Source organism: Schizophyllum commune (assembly GCF_000143185.2).
Source record: "Schizophyllum commune H4-8 unplaced genomic scaffold SCHCOscaffold_3, whole genome shotgun sequence".
NCBI classification, from domain to species: domain Eukaryota; kingdom Fungi; phylum Basidiomycota; class Agaricomycetes; order Agaricales; family Schizophyllaceae; genus Schizophyllum; species Schizophyllum commune.
In genome coordinates, this window is record NW_026089540.1 from 1,229,248 (window position 1) to 1,251,585 (window position 22,338).

Below are 22,338 nucleotides of genomic sequence, written 5' to 3' on the forward strand. Positions count from 1 at the left end.
TATGCACAAGCGGAATCTGTACATTCCTCTCCGAAGGACATTTGTTATTTCCGATCCATTCTATGCACAGAACCCCTTGTTGAAACTCGGAATTCCCTTTAGATTGTGTACACCTCCCCATTCCAGCTTTTTTGCGCTCTAATTCGTCAATTCGCGTGCTCGCGAGAACGCGAGGCACGACAACGACGGACCTCGGACGTCCGGCCCGGGCCGCCGATTGCGCTCGATCAGCGCTTTTTCCAACCCAACCACCACATCCCCAGCCCATGTGAGGGCCGTTTCACCTTCTCGTGTTCTATTTAACGTATATAGCGTCTATTATACTTTATTTACGAAGCCTTTTAGCCCAGACAAGGCTCGGAAGATTAGGATCACAGGGAGAATGTACGCGAGGGCGGGCGAGTGGCCCTTACAGGTGCGTGGACCCCCTTCGTCGTTGAGTCCTACACTGATTCCTATATATCAAGTTATCTACACTATCTGCCACTGTGCAGCGCAGCCCCACGCGCCATCCTGCGCGCGCCACAGCGCGTTTTGGCCGACGGGCCGGCAACCCGGTCCGATCACCTGACGCGCCTCGTCGCGCGTCTCCTGCCCTTCGACCACGACCTTCGCGCGCACCACGTCACCCCGTTCCCCTCCCTCCTCCCTCCGCTCCCTCAAGACATTTTCTCTCTCATAACTCATGTACCGGTACAGATGCGATCACACGTCTGAACGCGTTGAGCGGCCCTACCACGCAAGACCAACCCGGCATACGACGCGCGGATGAGCAGCGGCAATCATCGCAACGGTCTCCACGATGCGCGAAATTGTGGCATGGGCAGCATGAGCCGCGTTTGGGATGCACTCAGGTGCGTCATTATGCCTCGCAATATGATTCTCAAACTGACATGCCACTTTTTATGCTCTTCATGGCTGTTCTGGCGCCGTGAAGGACCTCCTTGCCCCGCCTTCGGCACTCTCCGCCCTCAAGACACCCCCACACGCACCCGCGTCGTCCCTCCACTCCCTCCCAAGCCGAACACGTGTCTCGCGCCGAGTGCCCGCCGTTCGAGTACTCACCGCACCGGGAATTCACGGTGCTGGTGCTCGGCGTGGGGTGCGTCGTTCAACGTCCCGAGATCGGCCTGACCTTGGCCGGTTTCGGGAATGGTGCGAAGGGGTCGTACGTGTGCAGATGCGCGTGTGGATGAGTACGCGGCTGCTCAAGGGCGCGCAGCCAACACCCTGACGACGAGCCGAAGTGACGAGCCGCGCGAACTCGCGCTTTGGAGCCCAGCCCCCGCCCCCTCCCCCCATTGCTGCCTTCTCGACACGCGCTCGTCGTGTACGCCCGTACAGGCTGCACGATGCGCGCGGCGCCGGCGAAAATTTTTGCTGGCCCTTTTTCACCCTTTCCCCCCTTTTGCCCTTGCACGTACTTGTACACGGTGTATAAGTAGGATTGTATACACCATTTCTATGCTACTACAAGCGCGAGGGAGCATGAAGATTGGCGACGGCGACAACGCGCACTCGCGCGAGGCCGCGCGACACGCTGACTAAGCAAGCGAGACGCGCGGGAATGCGCGGGAGGGCGCATCAATCGCGCCCGCATGCGGCGGGAGGCGGCGCGACGGTCGGAAAAGCCCGAACGGTGAGCTCGGGGGTCGCCTGCCGCATCGGGCGCTGCCCGGAGGTGTCGCCGGCGAGATCCCGGGCGCTGTGGCTGTGTAAGTAAACACTTCGTGAACTTTGCAAAAGCACGACCTACAACTTAGAGGTAACTTTGCAAAGGGGGTACTTCCACAGGTGCGGGATGATGGGTACCCGATTGGATACCGCCTACGTGGTGGGCCGCTATTGCGCCACCCCCAAGGCTTGCCATTGGGAACTGGCCAAGCGCATCCTCCGGTACCTCAAGAAGACACGCGACTGGTGTCTGGTCTACAACAGCACTGATGCTGGCATGGACCTCAACTTTCATGGCTACACCGACGCTGACTGGGGCGGATGCAACGACACGTCCAAGTCTACCTCCGGCTTCGTGTTCATCTCAAGTCGGGGCGCCATTGGTTGGTCCAGCAAGCGGCAGTCTATGGTCTCTCTCTCGTCTACCGAGTCGGAGTACATTGGCCTCGCTAATGCGGGCCAGCACTTGGCGTGGATCCGCTTGTTCTTTGACGAGTTGGGATGTCCACAGGGAGGTGCCACTAAGCTCAGGTGCGACAACCATGTGGCCATTATCCTCAGCCAGGATGCTCAGTTCCGTGCTCAGACCAAGCACATCCAGCGGAAGTACCACTACATCCGCGATGGGCTGGTTGCCACCGGCGAGTGCGTCATCCTCTGGTACCCCACGGACGAGATGGTTGCGGACATCTTCACCAAGGCACTACCTCATGAGAAGCATCTCAAGTTCTGCCAAGGTATGGGCTTGCGGCCAGACTCGAGTGGGAGTGTCAAAAGTGGTGTTTAGTGGCGAGTCTACCTTCAGCCAGGTCATGTGACCTCAACCCTTGGAACTGCTTATGTAACTTCCAAGAGTTGAGATCACATGACTTTTCCCCACGCTTTGCCCAGATGGCCCCGTACATATGCGTGTACCTACCTTTCCTTTTCCCTCAGTCGCTATCCTATACGCAGCAAGACTGAGGGTATGTCTTTACTCATTTTACTCTTACTCATACTGACTGTACTTTAGTCTTGCGCTCTCTGCACTTATTGAGGTATGAATTAAGTCACTATCCTATACGCAGGAAGACTGAGGTCTTGCGCTCTCTGCGCTTATTTAGCTCGTGAAAGGACTCACTCCTCCCTTCACTCATTTGGATGTGCAAGAAACAGATTCATCTCAATCATTAGTCATCAAGTCATGTAATGCAATGCACCCCTTCCTCACCCTGACACCCCTCTCCCTTCCTCTCTCCTTCCCTCCTCATACCCCAAACCACCTTCCTTGCTCCAACCACACCATCTATCACCTCCCAAAATTCTCTGCACTCGTACTCTCCACCCACCCACCAACCACCAACCCCCCACCTACCCTACCCCTATACAAACCTCAACGGATGTGCATCCCTCTCGCTCACGATGACCTCGACCGGGCCGAGGGTGGTCTGGGGGTGGAGGTCAGTTGAAGGTGAATGGAGCAGTTAGCAACGTCGGATACAAGAGGGTCGGACACAAAACAAATGAAAAAGGCCCCGAGCACGTTCGGACGCGCTCAAACGTGAGGCGACGCGCCCGGACGTGGCAGCCCTAGTGCTCGTGGCAGCTCAAGGTGCCCACCCATCATCCTCCCCCCTCCCCCCTCCCCCCTCATCCTTCACGAAAAGTTCCGCTAACAGATGAAAAAAACCTCGCACCCACCTGCGTCTCCGCACTCAGCTCCTGCGCCAGCCGTGCCGCCAACAGCGGGAGGTAGCCGCGCTCCGTGTTCGTGTGGCCGCCTGGGGGGAGGGAAGAGGGTTAGTTTTTACGTGAGGGTTAGGTGTGAGTGAGGTGAGGAAGCGGCGAGTAGTCCACGAAAAGAAAGTCACGCCACTCACAAAGGATCACATACTTGCCCGCCGCGACGGCCGCAAGGACGTCGTGCTGGGGGTCGGGGGTCAGCATGGGGCTCGGGGAGTACGCATGGCGTTGAGGGCCAAGTATGGGAAGGTCGCGTGCACAAAAGACGACGAACGACACGGGAAGGGATGGAGAACGACACGCAAAAGAAGGCGGAACGACGCGCAAAAGGATGGAGAACAACACGCGGAAGGACGGAGAACGACGCGCGAAGCGAGGCAAAAACACCCGAAGGGAAACCACGGGCGGCATAGGCAGAAGGAAGAAGGGAGTGAGGCGGAGCCGAGGCCGCGACGCAACATGTCATGGAAATTCCGCATCGAGTACACGTCGGCCAGTCCGCATCGAGTACACGTCGGCCAGTCCGCGTCGAGTCCACGTCGGTCAGTCCGCGTCGAGTACAACCACCGACGCTCACCCATCCGCCCTGCGCCCCGCCGCGCCACCTACCCACCCCGCGCCCCGTCGCGGCACCGCTCCTTCTCGTGCCACCTGCCCACCCCGCGTCCCGCCGCGCCACCTATCCACCCCGCGCCCCGCCGCGGCGCCCACCCGACTACCCCTCCCCTCTCATTCCTCTCCCACCCCTCTCTCCCACTCCTCCTTCCCACTCCTCCTTCCCACCCCTCCCACCCCTCCTTCCCCTCGTCGCCCCACCCCACCCCTCTCCATCCCCTGCCCGCTCGTCACCCCTCTCTGCCACTCCCCTCCTCAGCCAACACTCCTCTTTCGCACCTCCCATCCCTTCGCCCACCTCCGCTCCCCTGCCCGCTCGTCACCCCTCTCTCCCTCCCCCCTCGTCGCCCACTCCCCTCCCCCCTCTGCTCCCCCCTCCCCCCCTCGTCGCCCACTCCCCTCCCCCCTCGTCGCCCACTCCCCTGCCCGCCGCGAGCACCCCTCTCCTTCGCACCTCCCTCCCCTCGCGCTCCTCCTCCTCCACCCCTGCTTGCCCCTCCCCCGCCGCGCAGCGCTCGTACATCGCAACGCGCGCAACACATCGACGCGCGGGATACATCCCCTCCACTCCCCTCCGCCCCCCACTCCAAAACCACCTCTCACTACAAAAACCACCACAACAACAACAAGTCCCAAAAACCGCCTCCCACTCCAAAAACCCACCACACCAAAAGCCCACCACACCAAAAAAACCTCCCAAAAAAAGAAAACCACACCACTCACATGGCCCATCTCCCCCGTCAGCAGCACGTCCGCCTGGTCCTTGCCTGGTGAGAAGGGTCGGGTCAGCATGTCATCCTTCTCCTTGTTGCCATCGCGTCCTCTCTCAGCTGTCAGCATCGCGTCCTTCTGCCAGCGTCGCCCTCTCGCGTCCTTCTGCCAGCGTCGCCCAGTCGCGCCCTTCTGCCAGCGTCGCCCAGTCGCGCCCTTGGCCCTCTCCCATATCGCAAGGACGACGGATGATCTCCCACCCCTCTCGCGCGGGCGAAGGATCATCTCCCCCTACTCTCCAGCAGTCCTCGGTCGCGTCCCTCCCTCGCGCGCGAGCGACGGATCGTCGTCCCTCTCTCTCCCCCCCTTCGCCCGCTCCCCCCCTCTCCCCTTCCCTGCCCCCTCCGCCCACGCCCGCCCATCACCCCACCGCCCCCCACACCCCCTCACCCCTTCGCCCCACCTCGCCCTCCCCCCACACCCTCTCGTTCACATCATAAAAACCTCCACCAATTATAAAACTACTCGAAACCCCTCCCACAAAACCCCTCAACACAAAGGGAAAAAAACCACCCCAAACCCCAACTCACCCGCCAACAGCTCGCCGCCACTGCCCGCGCAGATCGCGACCGTGCGCACCGTCGGGCGCGGCGTGGTCGGGTGCGCGAGTTGGACTGCGAGGGTGTGTGTGTGGGGGGGGGAGGTGGGAGGGAGAAGGGAGGAGGGAGAGGGAGGGAAGGGTGAATGCATTGTAAACAGCGCACATAAAAGCAAGAAGCACAAGTCAGCTTAGTACTTGCACAAAGATAGGCACGACGCACGGGTTTCCAGCCCCAAATTCCTCTTGACCCGCTTCACAATCTCATCAATCGGGACGGGGTCCTCGAGCACAACCAAGCGACCCTCGGCGCCCTCGCTCTCGCCCTGGACCTCGAGCTTCTTCTCCGCGGCGAGTGGGCCGATGTCGCCCGCGAGGGCGGGGGAGGCAGGGGTGTCGGTGCCTGGACGAGCGTTAGCAAGCGTGCGACTGAAGACCGGCGTGCGAGTGAAGACTAGCATGCGAGTGAAGATTGAATACTCACCCTTGACCAACGCGCCCCTGCCGAGTATACCCTCCGCCAGCCAGTCATTCACACCACCCCAGACGGCGTCGAGGGCGGTGTGGGGCGAGTAAACGCTGACGCCCTCTGCGGCGAGGCGGAGGAGGGAGGCGTGTATGGGGCTGGCGAGGGTGAGTGCGCGTGTGGGCTTGAACAATGGAGGATGATAGGCGATGAGAACAGAGGCTTCCTGTGCGAGGCACTCGTGCATGACGGGCGTGGTGAGGCTGGGTTGGGGTTAGTGATGGGTTGGAGGTAGCACGCGGGGATGGTTTAGACGAGAGGAGGTAGACGAGAGGACGTAGCCAAGGGAGGTAGACAGGCTCACTCTATAGTCAGCATAACCCTATGCCTCTGCCTCGACTTTTCAAACGGGGCCTCTAGTCGTAGATGAGCAGCCATCGCACGCCTCGCTTCAAACGCGTGGCGCACCGAGCAGGAGGCCGACCTGCACGCCGTCAGCACCGACCACAGCGACACGCTCGAACTCACATTATCCCACTTCTCGGCCAGCCTGAGCGGCGCAATGCGCTGCATGGCGGCCTGGACGGCCTTGACGAGCGACGGCGAGGTGGACATGGGAGAAGGAGGCGACGCGCCCAACACGTGCCCGCGACGCGCCAAATACCCGATCGACGACGATCGGGGCGTCTATCACCTTCAACCCTCCTCCTCGTCGCCGGCCATGTCGTCGTCGACCCCGCCGCCCTCCCTCGAGCACCTCGCGCTCTCCGCCACCCGCCTCGCCGCCCAACTCCCCCGCGACCTCGCCTTCCACCGCACCATCGACGACGCCCTCCGCACCGACCTCGACGACCTCGCAGACCGCACCCACGACCTCCTCGCCGCCCTCCTCACCCTCGCCCGCCCCAACGCGCCTATCCCACTCACCACCACCAACCACTCCGACTCCGCCCCCCTCACCTCCCCCGCCGCCTTCAAGCACGTCGTCGACACCGTCGACTGGCTCCTCGAGGGCGCAGACGACACCCTCGACGTCCTCACCGGCAAAAAGCGGCCTCCGCAGATCACCGTCTCCCAACAAGCCGCACCGGCCCCCACCCGCGTCCTCCCAAACCCCACGCCGGACAACCGGGACGTGCCATTCGCCTACGACGCCTTCAGCCACCCATACCGGCGCGCGATCACCCGGCTTGTCGTCCCCCACCATGTCCTTCAGCCCCTGCCTGCCATCCACCCCAAGGACACTGTCCCCGCTCTCGGCGTCGACGATGCGGCCTCAGTCCCCCCACTCCCCACCGACCCGCCCTCCTTCCACACCGTGCCTGTGCAGCTCATCGACACGCCCGAGGCCTTTGCCGCCTTGATCGGACGCCTTCGTCGAGACGTCGCGCGGGCGTACCCCAGCGCGGAGAATGTCGCCCGCGCATACCCCGACGAGAGGGACGTCACAAGAGCCTACTCAAATGGCACCCCCACCTACTCGAACGGCACCACCCCCACCCACGAGCTCCTCCTCGCCCTCGACCTCGAGCACCACTCCCATCACTCCTACCGCGGCTTCGTCTGCTTGCTCCAGCTCACCACACGCTTGCGGCCGTTGGGAGGAGGTATGTGCCTGAAATCCTCTCTGCCACGCTACCCACTCCTTCCATCAAGTCGTCCACGTCTTGCCCCCATTTGTCCACCTCTGCCCTGCCGTCTCCCCCTCCCCCCAACCCTCATCCTTCCCTCCCTCCCTCCGTCGCCTCATGGACACTGGATAACAACTCTTAACAGGCTCACCCGAACAAGCCGACTACCTCATCGACGCCCTCGCCCTCCGCGCCCACATGCACGCCCTCAACGAGTTCACGACGGATGCGAGGATCGTGAAGGTGCGTGTAATTCTCATGCATTCTCGCTGGTTATCCACATGTATCCTCGTTCGTCGTCCACATATATTCTTGCTGGTTATCCATATGTATCCTCGTTCGTCCCCCTCTCTCCCCTCCTCCCGCACCCTCCCCTCCTCCCGCACCCTCCCCATCCTCCTCCCCTCCTCCCCTCCCTCTCCTCCCATCCTTCCCCCCTCCCCCCCACCCCGCACATACCCAAACCCTAACCACCCCACCCCAGATCCTCCACGGCGCCGCCTCCGACATCCCCTGGCTCGCGGAGAACTTCGCCGGGCCCTCTTCGGGTAGTGATGGTACGTTTGCTCTTCTCCTCCACCTCTTCCCTCCCTTCCCCTCTATGCCAACCCTCAGCCTCTTCCCTTCTTCCTTCTCCCTGCCACGCATGAACGCACCTCTCCCACCCTTCCTCTCTATGCCATCCCTTCCACCTCCCCTCCTCCTTTTTCCCCTCCCCCTCCTCCCCCAACCCTCCTTCCCTCCACCTCCTCCCTCCATTTCCCTCTCTGACTGGGGCAAGAAACTTACTTATCCATCTAGCAGACGCCCAAAACAAACCAGGCGTCTCCGTACCCGCCAGCGCGGGCGTATCACCAGCAGTCAACCCAGGCGTATCCGTACCCACCGGCGCGGGCGTATCCACACCCACCGGCGCGGGCGTATCCACACCCACCAGCGCGGGCGTATCCCCCGTAGCAGACGCCCAAAACAACCCAGACGTATCCACAATCGGCAAGCAAGGCGCACAAAACGCCACGCCCCGCATCGGCATCTCCCTCGTCACCCTCTTCGACACCTACCACGCCGCGCGCGCGCTCGGGCTGCCCTCCCTATCTCTCGCGCACCTCCTGAAGACCTACTGCGGGTACGAGCCGGATAAGGTGCGTTTGGGGCGTGGTGTTCTTACGCAGGGGACATCAACTTCACCCGCGCTTCGCTCCTTGGGTCTCTCGCGCCTCGCTCTTGCCTTTCTATATTTCTCGGTCCGGCTTCGTTAGGGGCGCAAGCGCGCAGGCGACGGCGCGCCAGCTCGCAGTCGACGGCACGCAAGCTCGCAGGCGACGACGTGCTCTTGCCGTCGACTGCATGCTTATGACGCGCATACGGCCCCCCTCCCCTCACCTTGAGCTCCCCACCCCCTCCCCACATACCCCCTTCCTGAACTCCCCACCCTCGCCACCCTCAACCCCTCCTCGTCCTTTCTTCCTGACCTCCCTAGCCGGCCTTACTTACTCCACTCTCCACCCCCAACCTCCCCGCCCTCCACCTCACTCCCTACTAACACCCCGCTTCCCCACTACCCCCTCGAACCCTTCCTCCCCACATACCCCCTTCCTGAACTTCCCACCCTCGCCACCCTCAACCCCCTCTCACGTCCACCTCGTCCTTTCTTCCTGACCTCCCTCGCCGGCCTCACTTACTCCCCTCTTCACCCTCTCATCCCTCACCCTCACCCTCACTCCCTACTAACGCCCCTACCCAGCGCCTCGCCCGCGCCGACTGGCGCGTTCGGTGAGTCAGAGTTTTTTTTTCCCTTTTTCTCGCCCCCCTTTTTCTTCTCCCTTCCTCCCTCGTTATGTCTCTTACCCTCACCCCTTCCCCTTTCCCTCACTCCACCGCTCCCCGTCCCTCCTTCTTCGCCTGACTATGCCCGACTCCCTTCCCCCTAACCAACACCTATTCCCCCTTCCCTTCCCTCACCTCCCCCCCTCCCTACTCAACTCTCACCTCTCCCCCCTTCCCTCAATACCCCCTAACACCCCCCCTTCTCACTACCTAACGCCCACTCCTTCTAATTCCCCCCTAACAAATAACTAACCTCAAATGCTCGCTAACGCCCGCCCCCTTCTCCCCCCGCGTTCTTTAACACCCGCTTCCTTTCCACTCATTAACTAACCCCCACCCAGCCCCCTCCCCCCCACGCACCTCTCCTACGCGCGCTCGGACACGCACTTCCTGCCCTTCATCTACGACAGGCTGCGGGCGGAGCTGTGCGGGGGTGGTGAGTTCTGGTTCAGTCCTTATCGTCGGTTTGGTCTGTGGATTGCTTGTTGTTGTGTTTGGCTTTGGGACGTGTTTGGCTCTGGGACGTGTTTAGGACGTGTTTGGTGTTCGGTTTTGGGATGGTTTTGGAGTGGAGGTCGCCTCTGTGGTGTGGAGGAACGCCATCGTCGTGCGGGAAAAAGTGCGCTAGCGCCTCGCTCCTTCATGCGTCCCAGCGGGGGGCGACGTCGCGTCGCGTGCGCAGCGCGAAGGCGACTGCGCTCGCGAGAATCACCTCCTTCGCCTTTCTCCTACCCAACCCACCACTAACCCCCCACCCCCAGCGCCCCCCACCCTCCCGGCCGACCCGCACGGCGACGGCGAGGTGCCAGCCGAGACGCCGATCAATGTCTTCGTCGCCAGGGATGATGGCTTCGTCGCAGGACAAGATCACGAGGAGCGACCGCCTTACGGCTCGCCAGAGGAGCGCGCGCCCGAGACCGCGTTGACGGCGGTGTTGCAAGCGAGCGCCAGGGTGTGTTTGCGCACGCCGCGGTGGATCACCTCAGGTGCGCATCCCCCATAATTCGGCAAGAGACATGCTGCAATAAGAGACATGCTGACGCTCGCCAAAGCCACCCTCCCCTTAGCCGCCCTGGCCACCGCGCGCCGGGCGGGGCGCGAGGTGCTGCTCGACGAAGCCTGCCTCGACCACGCGATCTACCTCGCACTCTACAGGTGGCGCGACGCGACCGCGCGCGCGGCGGATGAGGGGGTCGGGTGAGTTTTAGCTTCCTTTGTCTTTCTCACGCCAGTTTCGTGCATCGACTGGTCCCACCCGCTCCTCCATCTGCCCCACTTCTTGCCCTCCATCTGCCTCACTTCTCGCCCCCTCTCTTGCGATCCGCGTCACCCACAGCGCAACACGAACAGTCCCACAGCACAACACGAACAGTCCCACAGCACAACGCGATCAGTCAATCATAAGGAGACTGCTAACCAATGTCCCCCAGCACCATCCTCCCCAACTCGTCCCTCCTGCTCATTGCGGACCGCTGGCGGAACCTGATCGCGGGTATGTGCTCTCGTTAGCTCCCTGCGTCTACTCTGCTGACCCCTCTCTGCTGCACTTTCGCCCCACTCCCCTCTACGCATCGCGCCTCTTTCTTCATAACCCTTCGCCCCTTCCTCTCCTTCGCCACCCTCGTCCCATTCTCCTCTTTCCACCCTCTGCCCTCTTTTTCTTCATCAACAGACACTTCGTCACCCCTCGCCTCCAACCCCACCCCCACCCCCCTCGCCCTCGCCGCCCCGCACGCGGCGCTCGCCTCGCTGGTGGCACCCGCAGCCCTCCCCGCGCCCGTCCGGCTGCGCGCGGCGGAGGTCGTGGGGGCCGTGCTCGGCGCGGTAAGGGGGTGGAAGGGGAGCGCGGTGAAGGGGGACAAGGTGGATGGGAAGGCGGCGGAGAAGGCGGGGAAAGAGTATAAGGCGGGACGAAGTGTCGAGGCTGCCAATGACAAAGACGCCACCGTCAACGCAACGGTGGTTGGGAAGGGAAATGAGGAGAAGGTTCAGGAGAAGGAAGAGAATACGGTGATGGAGACGAAGGAGGCGAAGGAGACAGCGAAGGTGACGGCGAAGGAGACAGCCAAGCTGGCCACCCCCGCCCCCACCGCCTCCCTCTTCGGGCGCAAGCCTGCCGTCGCGGCGAGCTCGTCATCCCTCTTCGGCGGCGCGCTGGGCGCGAGGGCGGCGTCGTCTTCGTGGTTAGGCGGTTCCGCCTCTTCAACCGCTCCGTCAGCCGTGTCAACCACCTCAGCTGCGGGAACCGCCACCCCAGCGGCTTCCCACAGCGCCCTCTTCGGTGGCACGCTACGGAAATCGGTCACTGCCTCTCCAACACCTACTCCAGCCGTTTCTGCGGCTCCCTCCCTCGCCTCCATCGCCGCGCGCGTGCACGCCTCGTTCGGGGTGCTACCCTCTACCTCCACTCCGACTCAAGGCGTCGAGCCCTACATCACCAATATCCAGAACTTCGAGCCCTCCGCAGCCGCCGTCGCCGAGCACGCCTTCGTACCCGCCGGGCAGCGCACGACGGTCTCGGCCCCTACGTTCTCGTCTGTGAGAACAGGTCAAAAGGGACTGACGGACGCGGAGCGGCGCGCTCTGGCTGACGCGGAAAAGGAGAAGGACGAGGATGCGATGGACGACGGTCAAGACTCGAGCTCGGGTACTGAGGACGCGGGCGGCAAGAACGCAACCGCGGGGGAAAGGGCCGATAAGCTGGGCAAGAAGGCCAAGAAGGCCGGCAAAGGTGACAGCAAGGACCAGAAAAGCAAGGCGACCGCGAAGGCCGCCCCCTCCGTCGCCGACGACGCCATCGTCGCGGGCGCGGGCGCGCGGCAGAAGAAGCGGAAGCGGACGAAGGGGTGAGTGCCACCCTTTTGACACATGCCTACCTTCCCCTCAACCTGCTCATACTAACACCCTCCTTCACCAGCCCCGCCCCCGACCTCTCCGGCGACGCCCCCACTGCGGGCACTACCTCCGCGATTGCCACTGCATCATCAACAGCAATGGCTGCAGCTCCTTCAACTACCCAAGACACCCCCTTCGACTACGCCTCCGCCTCCACCCCCTTCGACTACGCCTCCGTCCCCAACATCCTCGACGCGCCCGCGCCGCCCACAACGCCCACAAGCGAGCGCCCGCGGAAGAAGAAGCGGAAGGTGGAGGAGAAAGGTGCGTGGTTGTTTCCCCAGCTTTTAACCTATCTTGCCTCTTTCACTCGTCCCTCTCATCACCCTCCGCCCTTCTCCACGTCCACTTCGCTCGTCCTTCTCCCTCCTCCTCTACGTCCACTTCGCTCGTCCTTCTCTTCGCCTCCCTTCCTCCTCTTCTGTCGCAAGGCGACATCTTTCCGAGCGAACCGATATGCTATCAAGCGAGACGACGTGTCTTCGAGCGAAACGACGTGTCTCCTTCGCCTCCTCTCCTCCTCCTCCTCCTTCTGTCGCGACACGACATATTCCTGAGCGAATCGACATATTCCCGCCCGAACCAACGCTAACCACTGACCCCTCCCCCAGGCCCCCACTTCCGCGCGCCCGCGCCCGCGCCGGCCGAGGTGCGGGGCGTCAAGGTGAACTTGGCGCATACGTTCGGGAAGTAGGTTGATGCGTATGGTTGGGTGAGTTAGGAAGGATGTGGACTGCAAGTAGAGTAATACAAGCGGAAACTCTTAGGGCGGTTCTTCTCGTAGATGCTTGCATACTCAAACCTCTTGCAATGATGCAGCTTGCGATTCGATAGTGTGGCGTGAACTTCCGCCTTCGATCCGTCGAATCGGAACTCCAACAAGATCTTCGACTGGGTGTGTCGTCCCGTACTTCTGCTTCCTTACAGCCATTGTCGTTCTCACATACTGTCTACCCCTGTGCAACCCATCACTCCTTACTCACGTACGATGGTAAATACTCCCAGCGAGGGCGTCACCGAGAACCTTGGGGATGGCCCGAAAGTCGAACCGTGACACCGTAACACACCTGACTTCAGCTTTGCCTCCGCCTCCCCAAACACAACGACATGCCTTGGCGTCGAGGAGGCGGTCGTCAAGCAAATCAATTCCGCGGAGGCAATACTCGATTGTCGCTGCTACTAGAAACTCAAGCAATTCAACCTGACCTCGCAGACGGCGACCATGCCCTTGGCAGGTCGAGGAGGCCCCCTTCGTCGTATTCAACTAATCCTTCGTGATCGTCGCGCAAGAATTCCCTGAGATCTGTGAAAGTCCCTTGCGATCCGCGAGAATAATTCCCTCAGCTTCGCACGACGACGATCGCTCGCGATCTCGTCCAGATCTCTTCTTCCTGAGTTCCTGGCTCTCCGCAAGAAGAAGCAGGAAGAAGCATATCGTTCGCTAGTCCTTCCTGTGCCTATCATTTGCCTATCATTTCGACCATGTCAACCAACAGTCAAGAGTCCTTCCTCGCACGAGGATGGTGCGGAGTGGGCGGATGGTTGATCGCGAGAGAAAGGACGGTTGGCGCGATGTGAGACAATCTCTTGTGAGGTGGGGAGCGGGCGCCTCGTGTAGCAAGGGCGTGCAAATGAGTATGGCAAGCCCGACACGAATTTCGCAGGCCCGCCGCACGAATTTCGCAAGCCCGCCACACGAGTGCACCAGAACCTCCCAGCGTTTGCAACTTGTCAAGCCCTTGACATGCCCTACCAGTGTCGGCCGCCGCGCCCGCCACCCGCCATTCGTCAAGTCTCCCCCCACCATTCGTCACCCTGCCATCCTCAAGCACTCTCGATAGCACCCGCCGCCTCCCTCCCCTCAATAAACGCCAGCCATTTTCGAATGAAGTATGTCTCCCTCCAACGTCGCCCTCGACGAGCGCGACAGCCCGGAAACAAAACGCGCGGCTGTCTCGAGGTCGGCAGGTACGACCCCACCGTACCCCTCTTATTCCCTATTTGCACAAGTCGGGCACCCAAACCGCAGCGCGAGCCAGCGCGCGCCATCGCCCCGCCCCTGATGGAGTGATGCCCGCACCCCCGTTTGTCGCTCTCGCTGTCAAGCGCGCGATCCGATCAGCGCGCGCCCCAGAAGGAAAACAAGAGGGCTTTGATGCTCGAAAAGCCTAAAAAACAGACGTGCATAATCCTTCATCCCATTTTCTGCGCCTAGGCCTGCAAGCAGCTTATCGTCCGTCACCTCTAGCGCCTAATTGTGACCCGAAGGTGCGCGCCCGTCGCTGCGGCCGACGCCACCATAGCCGGACACTGCTCGACGATCGACTGAAGGAACGTGCTGAATATTCGATCTCACCCTACCTACCGTACTGGCTTGTACTTCCCGCCATTCTTCCGCTCACCGCAGACCTGTACACCATCGCAGACCTCGCAAGGCATTACCCCGTCTATGCTCAATATACCGTAGTGTACTACAGCGCGTTACTGGATGAAGTGCGGCCAGTGTACCGTTAGAATCTATACAAACGAAGGACAGAGTACAACAGTGACCGCACGGTCAGACCGGCACAGGTTTTGTAGCGTCTGGCGGCACGCGGCAATATTACACCTTGTCGACGCTCTGGGTCTCCATGCCGTGCTGTTGCTAGATGCCATCAGCTACACGAGAACACTTCCAGTCACAAAGGACGTACCTGCTTGTAGTCCTCCACCCCGCGATCCAATTGCTGCGTCGTATCGATGCGGATCGCGATGGCGTTCGAGCCGTTGAGCTGCAGGCCATAGTGAGCCTTGAAATCGCAAACAACAAGGAACAAGACCACTCACGCGTTGCCCTGACGAGAGGTTGCCACTACGGTCGCGGCTCGACATGGTGTAGTTCTCCCCTGAGGAGCCTGACAACGCACTCTTGAGGTTGGCACGGCTGTTGAGCGTCACCATCAAGCAGTTGGTGTCTGGGGGATGTTTTAGCAATGATCGTACGCCAGCGGCGAAGGCGACTCACATAACCGGCCCTCTGGAGGAATGGTTAGCGGCAAGTTGGGGTACATGGAGGGAGAGACGTACCAAGGAAGAACGTCAGCATGTACACGAACGTGTCGGGCCATACGTTGATCTATGAACCGTCAGAGACGTACTGCGGCGCCGAGGAAGGGACATACCGCGATGAGCGACCAGATAGCAGCAGCGCTAGTGGGCAAGCCAGTGTTGAAGGTGAAGACGATCAAACGGTTAAGGACATCGTTGCTGAAGGGCACATCAATGAGTACAGCAAGGACAAAAGCCCGGGCAAGTACTCACGATCGCTTGAAGCCCGTCTTCGAGGTGTGCAAGAAGAACACCATGGAGATGGAGATCATGACGTCCATAACCGCAGACGTGACGTTGATCGCAATAGACAAGGGCTACAGCAATTGAGCAAGCAGAAGGGATCAGCGAGCGAGAAACACACCTTCACGGTGACGAGGTCAGCGAAAAGCGAGTACTGCGCGATGAAGCCATAGTAGGTGGACAACACCGCTATGGGGAGGTCAGCATCAAGTAAACTAGCCGTGAGCTGAAGGTCACGCACCAAAAGTACCCAAGCAGAAGAGAAGCAGGAATCCAGCCACAAAGTAGTTTTTGCGGCTCACTGTTGACCGAATGAGACGCACATCGCGTATGCGACGGGCGAGAGGACTTACGCAAGAAGACTCGGTAGCAGTAGAACCTGCAGATCATCAGCTGTATATCATGCGGTACGATACGGGGGACATACGACTGCACAATGAGAGCAAGTACACCGATCAGTTCAACCTGTTGCGCCAGTTTGCTGGTTCAAGTTCAGTGGGGGAAGGAAGTACTGCACACGACAACGTACGCGTCCAGGACCGTCAAGGACGTCGGGTCGCCATGTGTTGTTACACAGTACCAGTATACTGAGGAACACATAAGCGAATTGAATACGTCAATGACCTCGGGGAACGTACCAGAAGCTAGCGAGCGATCACGACACTTAGGTGAGCGGGGGGAACTGGCCGAACAATCTCAGACGCGTACCGGCGTACATCCCTTGCTGAGCCGTGTCGATGCAGAAAAGGGTGATTACCTACAAAGGAGGGTAAGCGAACGTCGGGAGGAATAGGTCGTGCGACGCACCAGAGAACGAATGATCCAGCCGTCCTTCCTAGCATAGTGCCGATAATAATGCCATATCTGAAGCAGACCCGCTGCACGGCCGTCAGTACACAGTGCGGGGGATCGCCCAGACCGTGCGCACCTCCATACAAACTGAAGGGGACGCCGTGAGTTTGCGCGAATCAGGTGAGTGCGGGGAAGACGCACATTGCGCTCAGAACGAGCGAGTCGAAGAGCATGCCCAGCCTGGGGAAATCGTCAGCGTCCAGAGCACGGTCGCGCGCGCAGGCAGGCGGCGTACGTATTATCGAGAGTCGCTGTCATGCTGAAGGACGGCCAGAGAAGGAGAGGGCAAAAGAGCAAGAAGGAAAGCACGCGTGGTTCATATATCTAATCGGCCTGGAGCGGTGGGCCGCCGAAAAGTTCGTCACCAAGTGAGTCACCCGCGTCCGTTCATAAGAGGACACATGGAACCCTCACGCGTAACAACCTGGTTAACAGTAAGGCCGGAGGGGGTCTCTTTTGTCGTCCATGATTACCGGGGAGAGGAAGGCCGTATATGTCAAGCTCAACATGGCTGTACGCCCGAGGTTGACTTCTTGGTCTTTGCCTTCGCAAATCCTGAAGCCAGCGCCTCGAGGAAAGCTTGTAGCACGCCTGAAGTGCTTGACACGACTAAGATTTAGATGCCCGATGATGGGCGCGCCGCGCGGGGGAAGAGTCGATTTGAACATTCGGATGATTTACGTTGGAATGGGGTTCGTGGGATGGGATCAATCCGGCCAAGTTCAACTTTGAGCTAACCCGTTTTGGTGACTGATGATTACCGCAGAGCCGTCTTGGCTCACTTCCTGCCTTCAACGCGCAAATCCACCACCTCGCCGCAGTCAGTGAGCTCCCCCGAGCTGACATTCAGCTCTCACCTTTGACATGTCTGCAGGATTTTGATTCTTTTTATGGTGTTCAGTCTACAAAGTTGGTGCCCGTCTGACATATCTCTTGCCTAGGTGATTTTCAAGTTGAGTCGCCATCTGCCAGCCGAGGCGCAGCATGCACTCCAACCAATTCAGTTCGCGATAAGTCGTCTTTGATCCGCGGATTTAAACTGTTGCCATCGCTGTCTTGAACAGCGCCAACGCCATTGGATCGTAAGCGCCCGTGTTCCTTCCCGCAGATCATCTTCGCTGGTCCGCGCGGGGCGCAAGTCTCGAGCAGGTCTGGACAGACGACGAGGTCCACATTCCATGCCGCACTCCGCTCCCGCCGGGAATCGTGCCCATTGTGGTCGCGGCCCGTATGTCGCGCGAACATCCTAACAACGCAACATGATCATCAGAAGAGATTCTTAATTTGTTCAGGGTCCGCGGGCGGACGCTTCTCAGGGTCGTGAAGGATGGGTGAGAAACAAGGGGTCCCCGCTTTTGAAAACGAATTGAATTACGCGCGGCCAAGATGCCACCTTCGAAGCTTGTCACGCTTGCGCAGAGAGCCACGCCTCCCGCACCGGGTACTTCTGTTATCCAGCCTCGTGCCGACACCCATACTTAAAACTCATTCACTCGTTGGACCGGCGCTCTCCTCATCCTCCCCTCCCCCTTCACCTCTCAACTTCCATCCTTCGCAATGCCTCTTTCCGGCCTCGACTACGCTCTCGCTGGTGCGGGCACCTTCCTCGCCTACAAGTATGCGACCCGCCCGGATCCCCGCCCGCTCCCGCCAGGCCCGAAGGGCCTCCCTCTCATTGGCAACATGCTCGATCTTCCCCAGTACGTCGCGCAGTTCCTGGCGTACGAACTCCCCTTGCTGACTATCCTGTAGGAGCCACGCCTGGAAGACATTCGCGAAGTGGGGCGAGGAGTGTAAGCGCCTGCAATTGGTGCGAGTAGGACCGCTCGCTGATGCCTTTCCTAGACGGCCCGATTTGCTCTATCAACGTCCTTGGCACGCGCTTGGTCATCATTAACGACCCCGATGTCGCAGTCGACCTCCTTGACAAGCGCGCGAAGAACACCTCTGACCGCCCGTCCTTCCACATGGCCGATTGTACGTCGCATACCGCCGATATGAAAGCCGAGTACTGACCATCTCTCCAGTGATCGGCTGGGACCGCACCATCTCCAACCTCCGCTCCGAGAGTACCCACAAGGAGTACCGCAAGCTCGTCGGCCGTGTCATCGGCACCCGTGGCCACGTCCACAAGTTCGACCGCACGTCTGAGCTCCAGGCGACTCTCTTCCTCCGTCGCCTCCTTGAGAACCACAACGACCCCGAGACGGCCATCCGTACGACGGCGTTGTCGGTCGTTCTTGCTTTGGTCTAGTGCGTTTCCGGCTGAACAGCGCTCATATCGCGCGCGCTAATCCATTCATTAGTGGCTACAAGATCCAGGAGAAGGATGATCCTTTCGTCAAGATCGCCGACCAGGTCATGGCCGAGTTCGGTGACGTTACGCGCCCAGGCGCCTACATGGTGGACGTTTTCCCTGCGTGTGCGTCCCATCTCTTCTTTCATTCCCGTGCTCCCGCTCATCAGCTTCGTATTGTCCCGCAGTGAAACACGTCCCTGCTTGGTTCCCAGGCGCGGGCTTCCAGAAGAAGGCTGCTGAATACAGACAGACTCTTGAGACCTTCGCCGAGATGCCCTGGCAGATCGTCCGGAAGTCGGTGGTATGTATATCGGCGCTTCGCAACAGCCGGTTCCCACTCACGAAATTTTGCAGGAGGCTGGCGAGGACAACAACTCGTACGCTGCCAACTTGCTCCGTGAGGGTGATCTCTCGGAGAAGCGCCTGCACGAGATCAAGTGGTCCGCGAGCTCCTTCTACGCCGCCGGCTCGGATACGGTAGGCCGCAATTCTGCCCTCGGTACTTCCCGTATTCATTAAGCCCTCCAGACCGTGTCCATCATCCTCAACTACTTCATCGCCGCATGCAAGTACCCAGAGGTGCAGAAGAAGGCCCAGGCTGAGATCGACCGCGTCGTCGGCACCGACCGCCTCCCCTCCATCACCGACCGCGCGAACCTGCCCTACGTCGAGGCGCTCGTCACCGAGCTCTACCGCTGGCTCCCCGTCGCGCCGCTTGCGCTTCCGCATCGCGCCGTCAACGACGACGTCTACAACGGCATGCTCATCCCCAAGGACGCGACGATTTTCGCGAACGTGTGGAGCTTCTTCCACAACCCGGCCATCTACAAGGAGCCGTTCGAGTTCAACCCGGAGCGCTACCTGGGTGAGACCCCCGAGCGCGACCCGCGTGACATTGGTGTCTTCGGCTTCGGCCGTCGCTCGTGCCCGGGTGAGCACCTCGCGGACGTGTCCGTCTGGATCTCGGTCACCAAGGCCATCGCGGCGTTCAACGTTGAGAAGGCTTTGGACGAGCAGGGCAACCCCATTGAGCCGGTCGCTGAGGGTATGGACGGCATCATCTCGTGAGTTTCTACCGTCTCCCGCGTATCGACAAAATTCTGACAAGTTGCTCAGGCGCCCGCTGCCCTTCCCCTGCGTCGCCAAGCCCCGCTCCGAGCAGTACCTCCACATCATTGACGAGGACATCGCGCGCTTGAGCTAAATGCCTCGCGCTGTCGTCTACATCGTCCCTGATCTCACACTCCGCCGTCGAGCCCACACTACACATGCTCGTCGAGCTCACATACTACGCCGTTGAGCTATCACACTTCCGCCGCCGCTGAGCTGGTCGCGCCGGGCATTCCTCGTCTCGTCTCATTTCTCATCTGTTTCTCATACACATGTTCACCTGTTATATCTGTCTCGCACGTTCATTCACACTCGTCACTCCTTAAAAACGACGCTCCCTGGACTGTTTCTACCGTTTTGGATCTCTCTTAGTTCATTTCTGCTCCTCCCTAGACTGCAATTGAATGGATTCAGAAAACCATTCTTCGTATGAGCGAACCTCAACCCCTTGAGCAGTGCATCCCGAGACCTTTGCTGGTTTATCGATGAATTGCTCGTGCTCGAGATCCTTTTAGACTCGAGCCAGTCCCCGCTCCGCGGAAGCCGAGGTCAAAGCAAGCTGATACTTGCCCGATTAGAAGAGCGGAGCGGGGATTGGAACATCTCGAGCACTTTTTGGACAGTCGAGCTTTTTCCCACGATTTTGTGCGACTTAGCGAAATTCTGCGCGCTCTCGCAGCCAAACGACCCGTGTCGGACGCGTCGTCAGCCTCAATCGCTGTCTATTCTCGCGCTCTTAGACCTGATTTTAGCCTACAGGACCCTGCTCTGGCATAGAATCACGCTTCACGCTGCATTCAATATATCTTCCTTGCAATACAGTACACTCGAATATATGCACCCATGTTGCCGAGCCTGAGTTCATAGCGCGCGACGACGCGACTAATGACGACGACGACGCTCGTGAGACGAGCCGAATCGGCAGCTACAGGAGCACGGGAGGTGGCAGGGCTGCGCTGGTGATCGTTCACGGCCGCGGCGCCGCATAAGGGCGCCAGAGGCGGGGGGATGGGCGAAGCCGCCGAAGCGATCGTGGTGATCTTGGGCGATGGATACTTGCGATTTGGGATCCTGTATAGCCAGACCGAATAGAGAGAGACCGCCGATAGTCCAGCTTGAATATCACACGGGTCGGCGGTCGGGCAGCCACGCTTCACCGCGCGCTAGATGCTGCCACAATCGAAGGGCGGTCAGTACGACAGAGCGCGCGATTGAGACATTGCCACGCACCTCAAAGGGTCCCAAAAGCCTATACGCTCCCCCTACGCACGTACAAGTCCCCTGAGACCGAGAAAAAGAAGAGAGCGGGAAAGTGATGGACCTTCAGACGCGCCGCGCTGATGCTAGCCTGCGCAAAGACTGTCACTAAGACAGCAGCGTTCACGAGCCGTACGCCGGTTTTGAGGTGTCGAATGCCATCGAGGACCATACTAGGGCCATTTGGGGAGGTTTGGCGCGAAGCCAAGGGCAGAGGCAAGTCGAATGAGCGAAATCGCTGCTGGAGCTCGTCGCGATTTTCGCTAAGTCGCATATATTCGTGGGAAAAATTTGACTGTACTAGCTACTAAGCGAGATGTTCCAGTCCCCGCTTCGCGGGCACCGCGTTTACTTCCAACTATCTTCGGCTTCCGGGCCCGGACACCGTAGGTGGCTTCCGCCGCCTCCGCCTGCCTTTCGTTTGCCTTTCGCCTTCCGCGAGCGGGACTGGTTCGAGTCTAAGATCCTTTCAACACTTGGTCTTTTCCCTGTCAGTTGAACACGCCTTAGGCATTTCCATGAACACTGTGTGGTACATTCATGACTTCCATTGATTCTGCCTATCAGAACACACCCTCCGTGAAGTCTAGCACGGCGATATCCGCGACCTGCGAGATGAGGGTTTTCTGGTCAAGCAATCAGTTGGTGCCGCTCGATAAAGGATATGCGTAGCGAGCTTACTGCCAGCGCGGCGTGGACCGGATCCGTCTCGACATAATAGTCGCGGTCCTCCTCGTTCTAAGGTAGAATGAGCATCCAGATTGTCGGACATCCATCGAGTTTCCCTACCTCGAACTCGACTATGAAGACCCACTGTATGGATAACATCAGCAACTGGCCCGCAGGTGATGATTGACCTCACAGACCTTTATCCCCTTGTCCGCTCCCTCCTTGCTGTTCTGCTTGCCCCCTTTGATGGAGCGGATGTACGTCTTTCCATCGGGCTTCACGCATGTCGGCTTCAAGTTGAATATGCCATCGAAGACGGCCTTGCTGTCCGCCTCCGACAGACTTGGGATCAGGTTGAAGGCAAGAACGTGCTGCAGGACCATGATGAAAGATAGGTGGTGGGGGATAAGGCAGAGTGGTGGCTGGTGTGAGCAAGAACGTTGAGCCCCTTTTATACCTTCAACTAAAGCTGACAGAGCCCGGTTTGCACCCGAAGAGCCAGATGCTACAAGGGATTACTTATCCTTCTCACGCCAACAAGTCACTCAGTCCACTCAGCATTGCCATCTCAGGACATAGCCGACGATGAGAACGACTTCTGAGGCCGATGTTCATCGGGAATCGGAGTATACTACAATGCTGACGGAGAAAGGGACTACCATGACCTCGGTAGGCAACTCAA

The 22,338-nt window shown here is 59.9% G+C and overlaps 6 protein-coding genes across 6 annotated transcripts; 3 read left to right on the forward strand and 3 right to left on the reverse strand.

Annotated features, from left to right (window-relative positions):
• Window positions 1-603: 603 nt before the first annotated feature.
• SCHCODRAFT_02614534 (uncharacterized protein) lies at window positions 604-1,465 on the forward strand. Its single transcript, XM_050344664.1, has 2 exons — window positions 604-854; window positions 938-1,465. The coding sequence occupies exons 1-2, from the start codon at window positions 829-831 to the stop codon at window positions 1,194-1,196; spliced, it is 285 nt and encodes a 94-aa protein (XP_050201589.1). The 5' UTR covers window positions 604-828; the 3' UTR covers window positions 1,197-1,465.
• A 1,570-nt stretch (window positions 1,466-3,035) lies between these two features.
• Window positions 3,036-6,401, reverse strand: SCHCODRAFT_02697775 (NGG1 interacting factor 3-like protein; the record flags this gene model as incomplete). Its single annotated transcript, XM_050346910.1, has 10 exons — window positions 3,036-3,101; window positions 3,355-3,434; window positions 3,534-3,579; window positions 4,735-4,778; window positions 5,313-5,396; window positions 5,544-5,723; window positions 5,805-6,049; window positions 6,151-6,202; window positions 6,255-6,270; window positions 6,315-6,401. 10 exons carry the CDS (start codon window positions 6,399-6,401, stop codon window positions 3,036-3,038), a joined length of 900 nt encoding a protein of 299 aa, XP_050201590.1.
• SCHCODRAFT_02614539 (uncharacterized protein) lies at window positions 5,940-12,965 on the forward strand. Its single transcript, XM_050344665.1, has 15 exons — window positions 5,940-6,043; window positions 6,145-6,202; window positions 6,255-6,268; window positions 6,313-7,393; window positions 7,563-7,660; window positions 7,902-7,974; window positions 8,222-8,559; window positions 9,162-9,190; window positions 9,586-9,680; window positions 10,006-10,230; window positions 10,297-10,441; window positions 10,675-10,736; window positions 10,917-12,090; window positions 12,162-12,403; window positions 12,751-12,965. The coding sequence occupies exons 4-15, from the start codon at window positions 6,400-6,402 to the stop codon at window positions 12,831-12,833; spliced, it is 3,558 nt and encodes a 1,185-aa protein (XP_050201591.1). The 5' UTR covers window positions 5,940-6,043; window positions 6,145-6,202; window positions 6,255-6,268; window positions 6,313-6,399; the 3' UTR covers window positions 12,834-12,965.
• A 1,548-nt stretch (window positions 12,966-14,513) lies between these two features.
• SCHCODRAFT_02614543 (uncharacterized protein) lies at window positions 14,514-16,654 on the reverse strand. The gene is made up of 18 exons (XM_003034280.3): window positions 16,557-16,654; window positions 16,463-16,501; window positions 16,398-16,408; window positions 16,277-16,347; window positions 16,178-16,226; window positions 16,108-16,113; window positions 15,999-16,056; window positions 15,897-15,950; window positions 15,823-15,848; window positions 15,711-15,770; window positions 15,591-15,658; window positions 15,440-15,543; window positions 15,301-15,385; window positions 15,206-15,254; window positions 15,144-15,155; window positions 14,966-15,093; window positions 14,833-14,910; window positions 14,514-14,783 (listed from the first exon to the last, which is right to left on the reverse strand). Exons 1-18 carry the CDS (start codon window positions 16,577-16,579, stop codon window positions 14,742-14,744), a joined length of 963 nt encoding a protein of 320 aa, XP_003034326.1. The 5' UTR covers window positions 16,580-16,654; the 3' UTR covers window positions 14,514-14,741.
• A 1,195-nt stretch (window positions 16,655-17,849) lies between these two features.
• On the forward strand, window positions 17,850-20,155 carry SCHCODRAFT_081631 (cytochrome P450). The gene is made up of 9 exons (XM_003033703.1): window positions 17,850-18,021; window positions 18,074-18,114; window positions 18,167-18,298; window positions 18,349-18,574; window positions 18,628-18,743; window positions 18,806-18,921; window positions 18,975-19,097; window positions 19,149-19,684; window positions 19,737-20,155. The coding sequence occupies exons 1-9, from the start codon at window positions 17,879-17,881 to the stop codon at window positions 19,822-19,824; spliced, it is 1,521 nt and encodes a 506-aa protein (XP_003033749.1). The 5' UTR covers window positions 17,850-17,878; the 3' UTR covers window positions 19,825-20,155.
• Window positions 20,156-21,346: 1,191 nt separating this feature from the next.
• Window positions 21,347-22,286, reverse strand: SCHCODRAFT_02614547 (uncharacterized protein). Its single transcript, XM_003034281.2, has 4 exons — window positions 21,854-22,286; window positions 21,777-21,800; window positions 21,669-21,725; window positions 21,347-21,613 (listed from the first exon to the last, which is right to left on the reverse strand). Exons 1-4 carry the CDS (start codon window positions 22,037-22,039, stop codon window positions 21,551-21,553), a joined length of 330 nt encoding a protein of 109 aa, XP_003034327.1. The 5' UTR covers window positions 22,040-22,286; the 3' UTR covers window positions 21,347-21,550.
• Window positions 22,287-22,338: the final 52 nt, after the last annotated feature.

What these genes read in the sequence shown, in the direction of transcription:
- SCHCODRAFT_02614547 (XM_003034281.2), bottom strand. Translation starts at nt 22,039, where the DNA reads ATGGTCCTGCAGCACGTTCTTGCCTTCAACCTGATCCCAAGTCTGTCG. An exon ending in TCTTCATAGTCGAGTTCGAG is followed by an intron (nt 21,726 to 21,776) that starts GTAGGGAAACTC and finishes ATTCTACCTTAG; the next exon opens with AACGAGGAGGACCGCGACTA. An exon ending in CGGTCCACGCCGCGCTGGCA is followed by an intron (nt 21,614 to 21,668) that starts GTAAGCTCGCTA and finishes TTGCTTGACCAG; the next exon opens with AAAACCCTCATCTCGCAGGT.
- SCHCODRAFT_081631 (XM_003033703.1), top strand. Translation starts at nt 17,879, where the DNA reads ATGCCTCTTTCCGGCCTCGACTACGCTCTCGCTGGTGCGGGCACCTTC. An exon ending in GTCCTTCCACATGGCCGATT is followed by an intron (nt 18,299 to 18,348) that starts GTACGTCGCATA and finishes CCATCTCTCCAG; the next exon opens with TGATCGGCTGGGACCGCACC. An exon ending in GTCGTTCTTGCTTTGGTCTA is followed by an intron (nt 18,575 to 18,627) that starts GTGCGTTTCCGG and finishes TCCATTCATTAG; the next exon opens with TGGCTACAAGATCCAGGAGA.
- SCHCODRAFT_02614543 (XM_003034280.3), bottom strand. Translation starts at nt 16,579, where the DNA reads ATGACAGCGACTCTCGATAATAC. An exon ending in GCTGGATCATTCGTTCTCTG is followed by an intron (nt 16,227 to 16,276) that starts GTGCGTCGCACG and finishes CCTCCTTTGTAG; the next exon opens with GTAATCACCCTTTTCTGCAT. An exon ending in GGGTGGAGGACTACAAGCAG is followed by an intron (nt 14,784 to 14,832) that starts GTACGTCCTTTG and finishes GATGGCATCTAG; the next exon opens with CAACAGCACGGCATGGAGAC.
- SCHCODRAFT_02614539 (XM_050344665.1), top strand. Translation starts at nt 6,400, where the DNA reads ATGGGAGAAGGAGGCGACGCGCCCAACACGTGCCCGCGACGCGCCAAA. An exon ending in GCGGCGGATGAGGGGGTCGG is followed by an intron (nt 10,442 to 10,674) that starts GTGAGTTTTAGC and finishes AATGTCCCCCAG; the next exon opens with CACCATCCTCCCCAACTCGT. An exon ending in CTGGCGGAACCTGATCGCGG is followed by an intron (nt 10,737 to 10,916) that starts GTATGTGCTCTC and finishes CTTCATCAACAG; the next exon opens with ACACTTCGTCACCCCTCGCC.
- SCHCODRAFT_02614534 (XM_050344664.1), top strand. Translation starts at nt 829, where the DNA reads ATGAGCCGCGTTTGGGATGCACTCAG. An exon ending in CGCGTTTGGGATGCACTCAG is followed by an intron (nt 855 to 937) that starts GTGCGTCATTAT and finishes GGCGCCGTGAAG; the next exon opens with GACCTCCTTGCCCCGCCTTC.